Source organism: Pseudomicrostroma glucosiphilum (genome assembly GCF_003144135.1).
Source record: "Pseudomicrostroma glucosiphilum strain MCA 4718 unplaced genomic scaffold BCV69scaffold_8, whole genome shotgun sequence".
NCBI classification, from domain to species: Eukaryota; Fungi; Basidiomycota; class Exobasidiomycetes; order Microstromatales; family Microstromataceae; genus Microstroma; species Microstroma glucosiphilum.
In genome coordinates this window covers 720,230-736,592 of record NW_020289920.1, presented here as the reverse complement: position 1 = coordinate 736,592, position 16,363 = coordinate 720,230, and the positions used below count along the sequence as shown (strand labels likewise).

General features: G+C 55.9%; 7 protein-coding genes across 7 annotated transcripts; 5 read left to right on the top strand and 2 right to left on the bottom strand.

Annotated features, from left to right (window-relative positions):
* Window positions 1-143: 143 nt before the first annotated feature.
* On the bottom strand, window positions 144-1,760 carry BCV69DRAFT_283341 (hypothetical protein). Its single transcript, XM_025492668.1, has 4 exons — window positions 1,363-1,760; window positions 1,164-1,266; window positions 980-1,068; window positions 144-887 (listed from the first exon to the last, which is right to left on the bottom strand). Exons 1-4 carry the CDS (start codon window positions 1,654-1,656, stop codon window positions 378-380), a joined length of 996 nt encoding a protein of 331 aa, XP_025347619.1. The 5' UTR covers window positions 1,657-1,760; the 3' UTR covers window positions 144-377.
* A 178-nt stretch (window positions 1,761-1,938) lies between these two features.
* Window positions 1,939-3,049, top strand: BCV69DRAFT_290513 (hypothetical protein; the record flags this gene model as incomplete). Its single annotated transcript, XM_025493717.1, has 3 exons — window positions 1,939-2,183; window positions 2,264-2,501; window positions 2,579-3,049. The coding sequence occupies exons 1-3, from the start codon at window positions 1,987-1,989 to the stop codon at window positions 3,047-3,049; spliced, it is 906 nt and encodes a 301-aa protein (XP_025347618.1). The 5' UTR covers window positions 1,939-1,986.
* On the bottom strand, window positions 3,050-5,270 carry BCV69DRAFT_313039 (hypothetical protein). The gene is made up of 2 exons (XM_025494995.1): window positions 4,106-5,270; window positions 3,050-4,040 (listed from the first exon to the last, which is right to left on the bottom strand). The coding sequence occupies exons 1-2, from the start codon at window positions 5,222-5,224 to the stop codon at window positions 3,165-3,167; spliced, it is 1,995 nt and encodes a 664-aa protein (XP_025347617.1). The 5' UTR covers window positions 5,225-5,270; the 3' UTR covers window positions 3,050-3,164.
* A 137-nt stretch (window positions 5,271-5,407) lies between these two features.
* BCV69DRAFT_210495 (hypothetical protein) lies at window positions 5,408-8,905 on the top strand. Its single transcript, XM_025489746.1, has one exon. The coding sequence runs from the start codon at window positions 5,657-5,659 to the stop codon at window positions 8,606-8,608; it is 2,952 nt and encodes a 983-aa protein (XP_025347616.1). The 5' UTR covers window positions 5,408-5,656; the 3' UTR covers window positions 8,609-8,905.
* Window positions 8,906-10,451: 1,546 nt separating this feature from the next.
* Window positions 10,452-12,731, top strand: BCV69DRAFT_236963 (alpha/beta-hydrolase; the record flags this gene model as incomplete). The annotated part of the gene is made up of 3 exons (XM_025489934.1): window positions 10,452-11,126; window positions 11,331-11,968; window positions 12,050-12,731. Coding segments are annotated over 3 exons (1,995 nt in total), but the record flags the coding sequence as incomplete, so codon positions are not given.
* A 443-nt stretch (window positions 12,732-13,174) lies between these two features.
* BCV69DRAFT_283335 (hypothetical protein) lies at window positions 13,175-15,284 on the top strand. Its single transcript, XM_025492667.1, has 4 exons — window positions 13,175-13,755; window positions 13,858-14,402; window positions 14,496-15,065; window positions 15,164-15,284. Exons 1-4 carry the CDS (start codon window positions 13,320-13,322, stop codon window positions 15,230-15,232), a joined length of 1,620 nt encoding a protein of 539 aa, XP_025347614.1. The 5' UTR covers window positions 13,175-13,319; the 3' UTR covers window positions 15,233-15,284.
* A 183-nt stretch (window positions 15,285-15,467) lies between these two features.
* On the top strand, window positions 15,468-16,277 carry BCV69DRAFT_283334 (DUF1909-domain-containing protein). Its single transcript, XM_025492666.1, has 4 exons — window positions 15,468-15,571; window positions 15,733-15,803; window positions 15,959-16,026; window positions 16,156-16,277. Exons 1-4 carry the CDS (start codon window positions 15,555-15,557, stop codon window positions 16,228-16,230), a joined length of 231 nt encoding a protein of 76 aa, XP_025347613.1. The 5' UTR covers window positions 15,468-15,554; the 3' UTR covers window positions 16,231-16,277.
* The last annotated feature ends 86 nt before the right edge of the window (window positions 16,278-16,363 follow it).

The following is a 16,363-nucleotide window of genomic DNA, read 5'->3' as shown; positions in this document are numbered from 1 at the left end:
AGACCCAGACCTCCCTCTTAGACTCCTAACACACAGCAAGCTTCAGTCCCAGCTCCGCTTCAAAAGATTGATACGCTGAAAGGCGAGCAAGCAAGCACAAAGTCAGACAGAAGCCATCACCGCCATCCAGGCTGTAGCCAGCTCTATTTGCATCACTCGGAACAGACTCGAAGCGGCGAGCGGCGTAGAGAGGTCAATTTGACTTGACAGACGGAACAGCGGCTCACAAGTCAACAGAGAAGCTCACGTCGTAGCGATGCAATGCCGATCGACAGAGTCTGGGGCAAGTATTTCCGCCTGAGCACATACCTCCCCGGAATAGTCACGGCCCGTGCCAACCTTTCTTCATGCGGGGGAGCAGGGTTCGCCTTCTTTCTCTACAGCTTGGACTTGCCCTTGCCTGCCTTAACTACGGCCCTGCCGCCGCCAAGACTCTTCTTCCCAGTAGCAACGACCGTCTGTTCAAATGCAAGGACCTTCTCTCCCTGTCCTTCCTCGCCAATGACCCACACGTCGGTCCTCAGCTCATCCCCCGGCTTGACAGGCGAGGTGAAACGTGCGGATACCGACTTGAGCTCTACACCCGATTCGTCTGCTAGACCATCTTGCGGGTCGAGGCTCTTCAGAATCGCTCGCATCGCAATACCGTAGGAGCAGAGACCGTGCAGAATCACACCGCCCAGCCCGCCGCGAGAGCCAATGGAGGGATCAATGTGAAGAGGGTTGTAGTCTCCGCTCAGACGGTATAGCACGGCCTGCAACCCGGAGGTCTGTGTCGTCTGTGAATAGTCTGGCGAGCGATCTTTCGGTGGCGAGGCTGTGGGCGGCTTGGAGACGATGGACTTGGAGAAGTTGGTACCTTGTCCGCCGCCGCGGTAGAAGGATGACTATGAAGATGAGCGCGACGATGGAAGGGAGCCAGAGTGCAGGGGTCAGCAGATGAACATCTCGCAAAACTGAGAGCTCTTCCACCACTCACACCAATCATGGTCGCTACAAGCTTTCCGCTAGGGTCAACAAGCTTCGCTTCCGTCTCCATGATCAGGCCGCTCTTCTTGTCGTGGACGGCTGTGACGACGCAGAGAGAAAGGAGTGCATACATTCACTTCAGTCTTTGAGATCACTTTCATAGGCATGCACACCACTGCGAGTTCTTCACTCACCAGAGACTCGCTTCTGCAACTTCCAGCCGTCTCCAGAGCTGGTGGGAATGGGGGCGTGCAGCTCAAGCGACTGCTCTGCGTGTACGATGGTATTGGGATCGAGCTGGGGGGACAGGCCAAGGCAGAGATGCAGAGTCAGCGATGCGATTCGGCAAAAGTCTTCTTCTTTGGCGGCGACGGTGGTGTCAGCCCTACTCACCGCCGGGAACCCATCTACCGCTCCTCTCCCAGCCACCATCTGAGCAAAGTCATTGACCTCTGACGTGGCGCCCTTCAGGGGCAGCACAAGGGGGTACGAAGGGATCACTCGGAATGCCTTTGACTTCTCGTACAGGTAGTTCAGCTCTTCCTCTGGCTTACCTCCCGAGGTGGAAGATGCAGAGAAGGGGTAGAGGGAGACATTGTAGAGGAGACAGTCCCGCTTCTGCCAGGAGACGGGCTGATCGCCCAGGTCGAAGCCTACAGACTTGCTAAAGTCGACAGAGGGAGCCATGACAGATGGTCTCAAAGTCTGTGATGCGAAGTGATGTGTAGAAAATGAGGAGTGACGTCGCGTAAGACTAGGACAGTGGGACTGGCGATGCAGGGTGTTGAGGCGTGACCGGTTTACCTACCCCGGCTTCATCTTCTCGGCTAGCTCAAACGGGGCCGTGCATCCCGGAGCCCCGGACAAAGCAATCCCTTGGTTCCGTTCCGACTGGGAATCGGAGATTCTCCGTGCCATGCACTGACCCTCGTACTTTTCTATGGTTGCAGCCCAGAAATCAGCCTTTATCTGTCCGGACGCCTGCCTATACTCTTGACCTGGGCGGACCACATCGAGATGTCACGATTGACACAAGCAGCCTATCAGTGTGTCCCAGGCGGGCCACTCGACATAGATCGCTCCCTCTACGATCGCATCGGAGCGGCTGAGAAGACGCTGGAGTATGGCTTTGTTCTGCCTATCCGGAGCGGGAAGGCCTGGAAGTTGAAGGCAGGCCAGATCTGTAGGATCGTGGCTGTTGAGGGGGCGCAAGTGTGAGTGATCGGTCGTGATACCAGTCTAGAGAGCATGAGCAGCGAAGCTGAGGCCTGTGTCGAGTCTGTCTCTTTCGCAGGGGAGACCTCAACCTTTGGTCATTGGCCAACCCGCGCGAACGGTTCTGGGCCGCACGCACACGGCAGCTCCAGCGAGCTCACGTATCCATCTATGACCGGCTATGGAGCTGTCTTCCTTACTTACGGCCGCTGTGTACAATCACTGGTGACTCACTCGCTGACTTTGGTTCAGGAGGCAATGGCAAGGGAGGAGGCGTGGATGCTGAGGGTGGGAGAGTACATGACTTGCTAGGGACGGTGAGTCAGAATTAAGCCTCCCTGGACGCTATCCATCTCCTAGCTGATTCCAATTGTGCCTTTGGCGGCTCTCATAGCGCTGTGACCCCTACGTGAACCGCATGCTCACCGGGCAAGACTTCGACTACCATTGTCACTCCAATCTAGTCCGTGCTATCCTCCCTCACGGACTGCACGAATCCGACGTGCACGACGTCCTCAATGTCTTCCAATGTACCGGGCTCAACTCATCCGACCAGTACTTCATGAAGACTTGTCCGGCCAAAAAGGGAGATTACTTTGAGTTTTTCGCAGAAGTGGACCTACTGTGTGCACTGAGCACTTGTCCCGGTGGAGACCTCAGTAAGGCTATGTGGGGCGAGTCAGCGAACGGTGCTGCTGAAGGGGAGGATGACCCTACGCTGGAGTGTTGCCGGCCTTTAGGGGTGGAGGTATATGATCTAAAGGACCGCGAGGAGGTCTTGAACGGCTGGACCTCCCCTACACCGTTCGGGGAGCTGTACAAGGGCGGGCATGGCATGCACGAGAAGAAGTGGGAAAGCAAGTAGGGAACACAGGGACACCGACGAGGTCCAGTGGGTACTTAGTGATAGATGCAGTTGCATAGTAATACATGATGTCCGACTTTCCTTGTGCCGTTGTATACGGCTTACATGGATCAAATTATCCCCTTCCGCTCCTCTTGAGCTCCATCTCACCGTGGTAGTACCAGCCGACAGTGGTGCTGGCCGTCTCTACATCTTCTTCCACGGCCGGGTCACCGAAGCCGTCCACTTCCCATCGGCCTTTGGTAAGATATTGCTCTTGACGCTTGCAAAATGTGGCCTCACTAGCGGTATGGTCATGCTTTTCCACGTCTCTCTTCCCGTCTCGGCTAGTCGTATCACCCAGGGATACCCTGGCGTCGAATTCCCAGAGTCTCCCAGCGCCAGCGCCGAGAAGTCTGCCATGCTCTCCCACTACGCTGTACGTGGGGAAGTCAGCCGGAGGGGAAGGCGGGTACATGCTCGATCCTTCTCTAGGCGCGGGTCGGCGTATCGCTAGCCCATTCTCCTCCCTTCCTTGTCCTTGATCCCATGCTATGGCAGTCTGATTCTGAGCGCCCCCTTGCGCGTCTGTATCCATCTGAAATAGCTTGACAATACCATGTCTAGCGGTTCCAATGGCGAAGCTGCGGCTCTTGCTGCCCACGCCTAGCACGATCGAGTAGACCGGCGAAGGATCGTAACGGTCCGTATATCTCTGCACTGGCAGCAATATGCTAGCAGGGCTGGTTCTGGAGCTGTTAGCGGCCGCTCTGGCTGACGTTCCGTTGCTTTGTTTCTCCAACTGACGCAGGTCCCACAGTCGCACGAGGCCGTCGTAGCAGCCTGCGAAGAGGAGGTGCGGTGGAAAGCTCGGATTGTCCGAGCAATTGGACGAGGCAATAGCATAGACGCTCATCACCTGAGGGTTGCGAGAGGAGGACATTCGCAGAGACGTATATGGAGGCTCAGACCGAGCGCCACACAACGCTAGGAGGTAGGAAGCGGTATAAATCTGGTTGAACCGTGCTTCAGTCAGCAGACAGATCGTCAACAAGTAGCCGTCTCTGCTGAACTCACTCTGAGAAACTCAATACCCTGACAGCCCAATACGAGCCATGGGGACGATCCTTCTTGTGTGACACCCAGATGAAGAGACCAGGGTCTTGCATCGATACTCCAGCTGGAGAGGAGCCGGAACCCGTCACCAACATCCCGCGAAGGCCCCGTGCCATCTACTTCCTCCTCTGGATGGTCTGACGAAGTGAAGTCTTCTCTGCACAGCGAGCTCTTGATGAGTTCGAAGACGACGACTTCGCCGCCCTTCCAGGCTATTGCGATCAGATCATGAGAAGTGAGATAGGAAATCGCCTGGACGGAGCTTGCAGACGCGCTTTCGGGTTGGTACGATGCAAGTAGACGTGGAGTAAGACCCTTTGGCGAAGTAAGGACTTCCCACTGCCACAATTCCAGCTTTCCGTCGACTCTTCCAATGAGGATCCAGTGTCCGTCGTCGATGAGCTCCATTGCACTGATGTCCTCCCACGCCGTTGGGGACTCTTTCGTGTGATCTCCTAGCAGGGTCACCACTTTTGGCTGATCTTCTTTGATGCCCTTCTTTGACTGCAAAAGCCGAGTAGGCCAGAAGCAGAGGCTGGACTTCAGCGCCATGATGAGGCCTCTTGTACACAGCCGCAAGATGGGCATGGCTTGATTTTGGCGTGAGAGCGCTTGGTAGGACATGTGCGGACGTCCCCGACCTCGTGAACTATTGCCCCAACCCGACTTGTTCTCAGCACCGTGGTTCTGCCCGTTGACTCCTGTGAGGCCGAGTGGTGCAGGGAGATCGACAAAGTGTATCTGCCTGGCGAGGAAGGTCTTGCGTTGCCATGCCCGATCGATGCCTAGCAGAGCCTTAGCCGCTTCACGGCCGTTCGCATCTACCCTTACGTCGCCTTTGAGTATCTGTTTGCGTCTAGCCGCTGGACTGTGTGCGAGCCAAGCAGACCAGCCATGTAGATCCACCGCTGTATGTAGCGGCTTCGAGACGAGGGAGAGGGAGGTGAGGTCGGACAGGCACAGGTGGAGGAGAGTCTGAGTGAGGAGCTCTGGAGGCAGAGACGCTAACGTCGGAGCAGGGTCGCTTGTCGCAGGCGTCTGGGCATGTATGCTGCCATTGCCTCTCGAGCTCGCCGGCATGATGCCGTGGGCCGAGCACAAAGGTAATGGAAAGCTGAAGTGGGTTAGGAAGGACAAGTGCGAAGCGGGACCATGACTCTATGCGCCCCGCCGCGGCCCCTGCCCCTTCCTTTCCGGCCCGCGTGTTTCCCTTTCCGCTCCCGGAAGCGATGGATGTAGCCCCTTTCTCCTTGATCTTCTTGACCACCTCAGAGATGCTTTGGCCTCGTTCGCGGGGTCTCTGAGTCCTGAAGGTGCTTTCGAACCTCGTATTACCGTGCTGCCAGTCATGCAGCATCCTTGTGATACGGGTCCAGGACATCTCTAATGACCATGTGCTACTGACGACCTTTACGAAGCAGAATATCCTAACGCCTTCATGCGTTAAGCATGCACTACCCCTAAGTCACCTTTACGAAGTCAACGATACCCGCACCCGAAAGGCAACAGACCATGAATTCCTCACGATACCCTTCAAATATACCGCTTGATCACACAGAGATTGCCCTCTCCGATATCGAAGATGACTCTCCCGTGGTACGAGCTGCTATCACGAACCTCCAGAAGCGCACAAACCAGCTACAGAAGCTCAGCAAGGCAGTTCTACACTCTGTGACAGGGGTCAAAGAAGCTCTGGACAGCCTGAACTTCAAGGAAGCATGCTTAGATGCCTCGCTTGCCGATTTAGCTACTCTTCTCCCCGCCTTTGGGGAGACCGCTTTACCTCCCCTGCTGGCCCGCAGACGCGCCCTCGCAGGTTCGCGTAAGCAAGAGAAAGCAGAACTGAGCAGGAACCTCGAAAGACCACTGAAGACGATCTCAGATCAGTGCAAGCTCGTGCTCTCAAAACAGATGCGATACGAGCTTCAAAGCAAGAGTTACTACTCTGCTACGCACAGATGGCTCGGCGAAGGAGCCATTTCAAGTGCAGCGTTGTCTTCGGGCTCCTCTCCATCTCGCGATGCCAGTAGGATAGACTCGTCCTCACAAAGCCAACTGAACTTCTCTGTCAGTCATCCCGAGGAGCAGCGCGTTCGAGAACTCCGCTTCTTGCTCACGCGCTTGGACCTGTACGATCAGTTGTTGCAACTTCATGGAGGCGAAGCAGAGCTGTCGTTGGTTCTGCCTGCAGCGAACAATGGCAATGCATATTCAGAATCGATTGCAGAGTCCATGAATGGTCTGTTTGCTGCAGAAAAGGACAAGGTGGAGAACCGCAAGTCAGCCTGTCGACATCGGATCGCCAATGTCAAGGACGAATTGCGCCTGAGTGATGCTGTGATACAGGATCTTGCTCCAGGTGGGAAAGAATTTGACGATCTGTTAGCGTCTAGCAAACAAGCGCAGCCCAAGTCGCCGCCGGCGGCGGCAAAGTTTCTTAGCGCGCTACCAGCAATACCACGTCGACATTCAGCACGGCCCGCACCAGGTAGTCAAGAGCAGGCAAGGGGACAAGTGCGATCGACGCCACCTTCTCCTTCCTCTCCTGGCTTTATGAAGCCCTTGTCAAATGCTTTGCAGCGATTTAAATCCGGTCACACGGCTTCTAGTAGCAGTCTGGAAAATGGCGACGGTTTGCTCGACAACGCATCATCAACGAGTGCAGAAAGAGCATCGATCACAAGCAGGCGACTTTCTTTCAACCGCTTGCCCTCGGACTCGAGAAGTTATTGGCCTCCCAGGCGATCCGTTAGTCTCAAGAGAGGAAGCGATATGATCCCGGGGACATCCAGCAGCAGTGATGCCTACGTAGCATTAATGCCGCGAGAAGGTGCTTCTACCCCGACATCGCCTTCGCTTGTGAGGAACCAACCCTTCCAGTCTCCCACTACTGGAAGCGTGGAAGACCATTTTCACTGGCGTAGGACTTCCTTCCAAGGCTTCGCCTCCAAAACACCATCCCCGAGGCCACATGCCAACGCGCTGTCACTATCAGCTACGCACGATGCAGCTTGGTCTCATATGCCTAGTCTAACGTCTCCATCCCCGCCGTCTCGACCGCCACCTTCGCCTTCTGCCGATATGAGCAGATCGGTTTCCTCACCTGCACGGAAGAAGGAAGGTACTCTATGGGTGATGGGCAAGCAAGTCACCTCCGATTTTAGCTCGGAAGCGCCTCGATCGGCGAAGAAGTCTTCCTTGTGGAGTGAAGCCTGGGTGGTCCTCTCTGGCTCGGGTCATCTGTCCGAACACACGGGCTGGCGGGGGAAAAAGACCATTATGACTCCTACGCAGCCAATGATCGACTTACAATTCGCCACAGTACGGGAGACTCGAGCTGTAGAACGGAAGTTTGTCTTTGAGGTGGTGACACGACACGGACGGCGACTGTATCAAGCTTCGACAGAGAGTGGGATGCAAGAGTGGATCAAGGCCATCTCCAATGCGATTGAAAGCTTGTGCAATGGAACCAGCAGTATCCGACAGGTGGACAAGGTCGCACGAACGGAAGGTCTTGCACTAGCCGCAACAGAGGCATCCTTCAAGGGACTGATTGGGAGTCCGCGATGGTCTGAGAACCTGAGCGAACTGGGCATAATCAGTCCGAGCAAGCTTTTTGGTAACGGCAAAGAGCAGAGAAGATTGCGTAGCTCGGCAGCCTTCGACGATGGCGCAACCTCGACAGGCAGCGACATTGAAGTCATGGCAGAGACCTCATCCTCCGGAATCTCAAACAAGACGCCTCTCTCACAATATGTGCCGAGCTCCAGGCGCGAATCCGGTGTACGTTCAAAGCTGAAGCATAGTACGAACGACGATGCAGCAATTGACCTACGTATCGAGGCTGCAGTACACTCAAGCTTTGGATCTGGCAGCAAATATAGCGGTGGCCCACAGTCTGCTCCATGCTCGTCTTCGAAGAGGTTTTCCCTAGATGTTCCAACATCAGACTGGCATCGGCAGACAAGTTCTGCTTCTCATGCGCGTACACAATCCGCGGTGTCAGAGTATAATGATGGCAGCCGGCCACCCTCAGTGCGACGCGCCTTGGCACAAGAGATCGATTGTCTTTCGCGCTTACCAGTCAACTCACTGTGTGCAGACTGCCGGAAGCCCAACCCGCGGTGGGCATCGTGGTCCTTGTGCGAGTCCACATGCTGTGTCTTTGTCTGCATTACTTGTGCAGGCATGCATCGCTCGCTGGGCGTGCACCTCTCCAAGGTCAAGAGCGTCGACCTGGACGACTGGACGGAGGAACAAGTGGACAATGCCAGGCAGTGGAACAATGTGAAAGCCAACGCTATCTGGGAAGAGCTGAGGAAGATCGGGTCGAGCTCCGAGCTTCGCAATGCCACATCGGTACAGGCTCCGAGAAAGGGCGAAAAGGACTTGTGGAATGTGAAATACGTACAACAGGCTTGGAGGACAGAACCCTTTGGGCCCTTGGACCCTAGCCGAGGGTAAAGTCGGATTCACAGACGATGGATCGTCGCTCCAATCAATCGCTTGAATTGCTCTAATCTGCTCAGAATGTCGCTGTAATGGATACCCTTACCTTCACCCTCGCGTGGCATCCGAGCTTCGACGAACGAAGGAACGAGTCGGCTGATTGTACCGACCTGGAATTTGTCCTGCAGCAGTCGTGGTCTTGGCGCGCGGGGGACCAAGCCACCCCTACGCGCCGCCCAGGTGATGGTCCACACGCCGCCTCTGCTGCTGCCAGAAGACTATGCCTGGTGCTGCACACGCTTCACCTTTACCCTGATACTGCACCTCTCCAGCTCTACCCCGCTGCCGTGCCTCCGTGCCTCCTTCTGAGCTTGGATCTCAGTTGGGCTTCCGCCTCAGCCAGAGCTCAGCTGCATCTGGCCCGGCTGCATTAGCCTGCGGGATTGTTTGGGCCTGGCATGAAGCGGCACCGAAGCCTGGGCGGAGAATCAAAGGTGATATGCGAGCCTACAGCGGATTCACTGTGGCTCGAATGCTGGTGGAGTCAAAGCTTAGAAGTCCTAATCACCTTCACGCTTCTTGAGCTTACATCTACTTCGGACCACTTTGTGTTTGAGATGTTCCATCCAGAAGACCATTCTCACCTCGTCGCCGCACGGCTACCAATGCTGAAGCGAGCACTGGGCGCTCATCGGTCCGTAGCCTCCCTCGCTTCCACTCTTTTGCCATTCTATTAGAGCGCTTCAGTCTCCATCTGCACCGTCCCTGTGCTTGCATCTATTCCGAGGTGCGGGGCAGCAAGGGTCTCAGCACAATGGGCCACTCCTCGACTACTGGGACAGATCTCACCATCGGGAGCTCATGGCGCCACTACAAGAGACTCACTCAATGAATATTACTCACTACCTTCTTCCCCACTGATCTCCCTACCTCTACCCCGTCCCCGCATTGTCTGCTATATCTGTGTCGATCCCCCCACACTCGTTTCATTCACTTCGTTGACCCCACTCATTGATACCATAAAGTAAGCTAGCATTCCGTCTCTGCCCCACACTCATTGACCGATCCAGATAGACGGTAATCCCACCCGCGTACGCCTCAAGAGTCGTTGCGTCCCAAGTAATCTTGTCCGCAGACAAAGTCCCGAAGCGGTACTCTCTACCAGAGACCTTCAACCTGTAGGCTTCCAGCGCTCCAACGGGAGACTTCGCTCTCTTCGACTCGACAGCCAAGAGCTCTTGGCGCCATGAGCTCAAGCTCCAAGACCTCCGCGCCCAAGCGGTCAGCTCCTCCTGCGTCCGCCTCATGGTCCCGGCCTCGAGTGCTACTGCTTGTATGCTGTCTTATATCAGCTCTACAGCTCGCAAGCGCTGCAATGGCTCTCACGCCAGGGCCGCAAGTGCAGAGCTCCCTTGCTTCTGCCACCGCTTACCCTCTGCCATCAGTGGGGAGCATAGAGGCCGCAAAGCTAGCATCGCCTCCGGAGCAGAGGAGAGGACTGGCACGAGCAGAGTCTGCACCCCAAAACGGACGGAGATACGCCGAAGTGGACAGTCCTGAGCCTTTTGCCGTGCTTGGAAAGCGAGCTACGGCGGCAAAGAAGAAGACAACTTCGAGCAAGAGGAAGACGACTTCCAGTAAGAGAAAGACGACTTCCAGTAAGAAGAAGACCACTTCGAGCACGAAGAGGACGACGTCCAGCAGCAAAGGCAAGACTACCTCGAGTACGAAGAAGGTAAGCTCTAGCACGAGTAGCAAGAAGTCAACGTCTACCGCTTCCTCAAAGACTACCACTAGTACCAGCCGGACAACGACGAAGCCGACCTCTACAACCACGAAAACGACAACAACCACACCTGCCTCCACTGCTACCCTATCGTCCTCCAATCTACATCTGCTAGTGCAAAACAACCTCGACTGGGCCACTCTCGATGAGCATCCCGGCTTCCTTCTATCAGAGGCACTCTCGGACTACTCAACGGCCTCGATTGCATGTGCCGGCCTCGCAGAGACGCTGGCAAGCCCCGGCAGTGCCAATGTAGATCTTCAGAAGCAGCTCTCCTACCTCCTCTACAAGGGCGTACTCAGCAGTGGGCAGTCCATCTGGACCAGTGACTCGCAGCTACTGACCCTGATTGGAACAGATGGGAGCTACACACTATCTGCAGCAGTCTCCAAGAGTGCACAGTACGCTGTTCTCTGCACTCAGAGCGCTCCACGTAAAACTGCCTACACTACCGACACTTCGAGCAATTGGGACGTCCGAGTGAAGACACCTGCAGGAAGCGTCGTCACTGGCTATCGAGATGGTCTCTCGTTCCGCTTCCACGCGATTCCGTACGCAAGTACGCCTGTGCGTTTCACGTACTCTACTGCAGACACATCAGCACGGGTTATCAACGCCACCGTCGCGGGAACAAGCAAGCAATGTCCGCAGAACTCGGGTACATATACCGAAAATTGCCTGGTTCTCAGCATCTGGACAACATATCTGCCTAGTGCTTCTGCAAACGCAAGCAGTTTGATCAACAGCGTAGGCATAAGCAACGGCACTAATAGCAGTACCAATACAAGCGCAACAGATGCCCCGTCGTCTACCACTGATACCACTACAGAGGCGTCTGGTCCTACTGACACCAATGGCGCCCCGGCAGAGACTGCTACGACCCCCACCGACCCTGATGAGGGCAGCACTCTGGAGTCACGGCACATGCTTCAAACTCGCGCCACTGATCAGGGCCTCCGACCCATCATGGTGTGGGTGCATGGCGGAGGAAACGTAGCAGGCACTGGACTGGACCCTACTTTCGACGGAGGACAATTGGCATCACGAGGTGATGTGGTTGTCGTGAACATCAACTACCGACTGGGCACACTAGGCACTTTGCCCATCAGTGACGACCTGACCGGCAATTATGGTCTACAGGACATCGTCACTGCTCTGAAGTGGCTGAAGACCAACGCTGCCACATTCGGCGGTGACGCTTCCTCGATCACCCTCTTCGGCCAGTCGTCCGGCGCCAACCTGATCCAGATCTTGCTCGGCAATCCCTCAGCGACTGGTCTTTTCCACAAGGTCATCATCCAATCGGGCAAGCCTGCCGACAGCTACAACGGTGCTCTAGCTTCTGACACGTCCGAGACCAAAGCAGCTGCGACGCTTAGCGATCTCGGATGCACAAAGTCGACGACGGCTGCGACCCTGGCTTGTCTCCGTGCCCTGCCTGTCAGCAACTTCCTATCCGGCACCGTTTACTCTCAGACGACAGTTGACTCCAAGTTCGTCCCACAGAGAGCTTATGCACTCAATGGACATGGGCACACCACCAACAGGGTCCCGGTGCTGATGGGCTTCATGCGTGATGAGATGGCTTCGTGAGTACGCGAGAAGTTGTGTCCACCGCCCTCTTCTAGCCCCTTTACTGACATTAGATACCCACTCCATCCCGATCGCAGGCTCGGCTACGTTCCTCCCAAGTCGGTGGTCAATCTCAGTACAGCCATGACCAACGCCGGCATCGTCAAACGCACGCGCCAGATTGTTCTCGACAATCCAGACGTCTTCCCCAAAAGCATTCCCAATGGCGTCCAGAATCTGACTGTACAGGTGGAGAGCTACAACAGTACTGGATCCCGTTGCGGTATACCAGCGACTGCTTATGCCGCCGTACGCTCTGGAGCCTTCCCTAATGTCTGGGTGTACACGCAGGACCAACGCTCGTACCAGATTCCAAACTACGACCCGTATGGAGTATGCCAGCCCTCCACAGGCTCTATGGCAGGCAACTCGAGCGCCTACTACTTCTGTCACTCGGGAGACCTCCTCTCCACTTTTGCCAACCCCATGTACGAATTTGGCATGGGAGATCGTGATGGGGAGGACTTGGACTGGATTCGCAACGTGGTAGACCAGTGGACTGCCTTTGCCCACAACTCCGACCCCAATCCGACGGATGCCTACCGTTCTGCCCGGGGGTACTCGGCCGTGCAGGGAGACCCTTGGCCCAAGCTCAGCACTTCTTCGGGAGCTGCCGCGAGCAGGATGATCAGCCTTGGACCCGAGCAGGTGGATATCCCCTTGGTGTATAGTCCAGAGCAGTGTGATATTCTCGGCAACGGCATCGAGTACATCTACAAGGGCGGAGAGACTGGAGACGATGATGGCTCTGATTAGAGCCTCTCACATTCTTCGCGGCAGCATTGCCCTCCCAAAAGATGCAAGCCCCGCAGTATTCCGTCGTTCAAGGCTCATAGCATCGTTTCATTTTGCAACGTTACTCTCTTCGTCCGCCCCGAATCTGGATCTTTCCCACGTACCGCTCGGCCTGTATACTTTATCCATGACTCCCCGTACTTCGTTTCAATATACCCTGTGCGTTCCTTGTGTCGCTCCTGTCACAGTGACAACCATTTTGAGTGAATGAGTCTGATCGAGCATAGGAAGTTGAGATTTGATGGGAGAGGAGGGGCACTCGCGCCGCTTGGGATGCGTGCTCGGAACGGAAGGAAGCGTGATTTTGAGCTCTTTCCGCTTCTGCCTTGGTTGAGGGTAGTGAGTGTACTTCTTCCTAGCTGTCTTCCTGCCATTCACAAACTCTCTTTTCCGAACCATTGCTGATTATTGTGACAAAGACAAGGCCAAAGTAGCCTGTTCTGGGAGACCTCGAGATATCAGCAACAACCGGATCTTCTCAAGTCGGCTGGTCGCTCGTAGGCAGCCTTCACCATGGACCCCTCCTCCTCTTCACCCTACGCCTTCCTTCCTCATGCCTCGCTAACCTCAGACGCAGCAGCCTTTCGCTCTCCCTCCTCCTCTTCCTCCCTCTCCCTTTCCCGCGCTGCTCAACCCTTCAACAATGCTAATGGTGGCGCACCTAAGCCGTCGCGTGCAAACTACATCACACAGCTAGCCTCTCTGTCCCCTTCGAGACTTCTTGCGCTCACTTCGGCTGGAGTGCAAGTGGTGGACAAGGAAAGATCACTAAGTCTTGGACTGGTGCCGCATTCAGATGGAGATGCCACGGCTGTGGCGACCATGTCTGCTCCAGGAGGCGGTAGTGGAGGAGGCATGTGGGGCGTGACGGATCGGAAGGGAAAGTGTAGGGTTTATGATGCGAGGGGAGGAGGAGGAAATGGGCTTGGGATGGCGATGAGTATTGACTGTGAGTACATATGACAGAGAGGCCGGGTTTCAGCCATTGTGGGGCGCTGACAGTTCGCTCTCTTGTTGTCCTTGGTACTTGCAACCGCCCCTTCCCTTATAGCTCCAACGCCATCACCACTCCTCTCCCTCGCATTCTCGTCTTCGTCCTCCTCGGCTGCACCTCTGCTTGCCCTCGGTCACGAGCTGCACTCGATAGATGCACCGGTGTACGTCTACGATCTGCGCAACCTCGCCGCTCCCCTCTTCACATACGACCAATCCCACTCGGACGATGTGACGTCTCTGCAATTCCGGACTGCAGGAGAGCAAAGCGGGGAAGAGGGGGAGCAACTCCTCCTCAGTGCCTCTACAGACGGATTGTTGACGGTGTATGACCTTCAAAAGGGCGGAGATGAGGACGACGCTGTCTTATCTGCTTCAAATACAGGCGCATCGATTGCTCGCGCTGGATGGGGCGGTGTTCCACCTGGCGTGGGGGTGAAGCGTGGGCAAGTGAAACCCAGTGATGATGACGATGGGCAGACTGGTGCGAGTGGGATGGACGTCGATGGCGGTACAAAAGGAACAGCGGAGATGTACAGGGGACTGGGCGCCGTCTGGGCCGTGAGCGATATGCAGACGGTGGGGCTTTGGGATTCCGAGTCGGTGAGTACCTTGGCATACGGGCATGGAGCTCGATCATCAATTCACTGACAGACTCTTATCTCTTGCTTTCTTCGTCCCCGCCTGCTTGCCCAGACGGATCCTCTGCTGCCGCCTCTGTCAGTGCTGCCGCTATCGACCTCCCTTCCTGCTACCTCACCCTGGGGTCCCACGTACCGGTATCAGCCAGACTACATCATCGACTGCTCTCCCTCGCATCCTCTTCATACCTCCCTCGGAAGCAATGGAAGCCGTCAAGATGGTCTCTCCCTCTTCACAGGCAGTCAATCCGGCGCCTTTTCCCTCGTGCAAGTCCCCTCTCCAGCTCCCTTCCCAGGTTCAGAAGGGAATTACGATGCAGATGCCCACCTGCGCACGGTATGCGCGCAGCCCTGGACCCTCACGCATCTCTTCCCCGGTGAAGCAGACAGCGCGAGGGGTGGTCACAGCGATATTGTGCGCTGTGTAGAGTACGAGGCTGGGAGCGCCTCGCAGCCTGCGCTCCTCTGGTCGGGTGGGGAGGACGGTAAGCTCGTTGTTTGGCGTGTGGGAGAAGGAGAGGAGGAAAGTGGGCCAGGAATCGGCTTCGTGGGAGCTACAGGTGTAGGTGGTGACAACCTGGGCGTAGGAATGGGCAGTGGGATGAAGGCAAGCGTGATGGATGAGGTGAGCTTTGCTGGTAATTCGGCGGGAGCGGCAGGAAGGAGGAGCGGCTTTTCGCCCGGACTGAGAGGTGGAAGCGGGGCAGCTGGTGGAGGAGGCAGGTATCGTCCCTACGGATGACGATACTTTACATTAGAACTCAATCGCACATTGCTAGATTGTCACCATGACCACCATCGCCCTTGTCCATAGCCTTCGCTGCAATGCAATCCATCCGCCGGATCATTCCAGGCCACGTGGTTCCTCGCCTCGCCCGAGGGAAATTTGGCGGAGCAATGGGTGCGGTGTTGGACCTCCGCCCGCCCGCCTGCGTATTTTGTTGCACTCTCCCCCCCCTTCCTCACTTCCGTATCCACAAATTGGAACCTCTGCCTCGTACGACATCTTCTGAGCAACAAAGTTCAATCGAGGGAGCTATTTGAATAGGTAGATTGCTAGACAGATCGGTTGACAGACAGACAGACAAAAGGAAAGACAGACAGAGAGACGATTATGGGTAACGGCGCAAGGTGAGCATTGAGCATACCGGCCAGATCCAGGCCAGCCAGCGTAGAGAAGCATTGTGGCAAGGTCGACAGGACCTTTTTCCGCCCTGGTAGAGAGCGAGAGCATTATAGAGGACCAAGAACTGACCACTTTCCTGTACATCCTTCATCTTGGCTTGCGATAGAGCTCAGCAGAAGCGGGATCGTAATGCAAAGGACGCCAAGAAGGGCCCTTCCTCGCAGCTCAAGGTGAACCGTGAGTGTCCCCTACGTCGAGACAAGAGCAGCAGGAGCAGGAGCAGGAGCAGCAATACCAGCTCAAAAGCTGGCAAGTTTGAAAGGTTGCTAGGCAGAGGAGCTCGGGCTGACCAGGACTTCTGTTACACCCTCCTCCCTTGCCCCGCTCGACAGAGGCGGCATGTAACGTAAAGTGCACCGTCTGTATGCAGACTTTCCTGCAGACTGTCAGGGAACCAGCAGTGAGTATCTCATCTTCTCCCAGCCCTCCCGCTATCGGCCCCTTTCCCCTCCTTAGATCTAATACTGACCCACCCTTCTTCTTCTTCCCCCTTCCTTGGTTCACTTGGTACCCCCCTCTCCCCAATCAGCTCAAGGAGCACGCAGAGAACAAGCACAGCAAGACCATCCAGGACTGTTTCCCTGGATTTGCCGTTGCCGCTTGAGCCTCTCCTCTCTCTCGCATACACACACACACACACAGCTCCTCTCTCTCTCTTTCTCTTTCCTGTCCTGGTCAATACCGGGCTTTGGATTCCCTTGTTCCCGCTAGATTCCCCCCCCCCCCCCCCCCCCCCC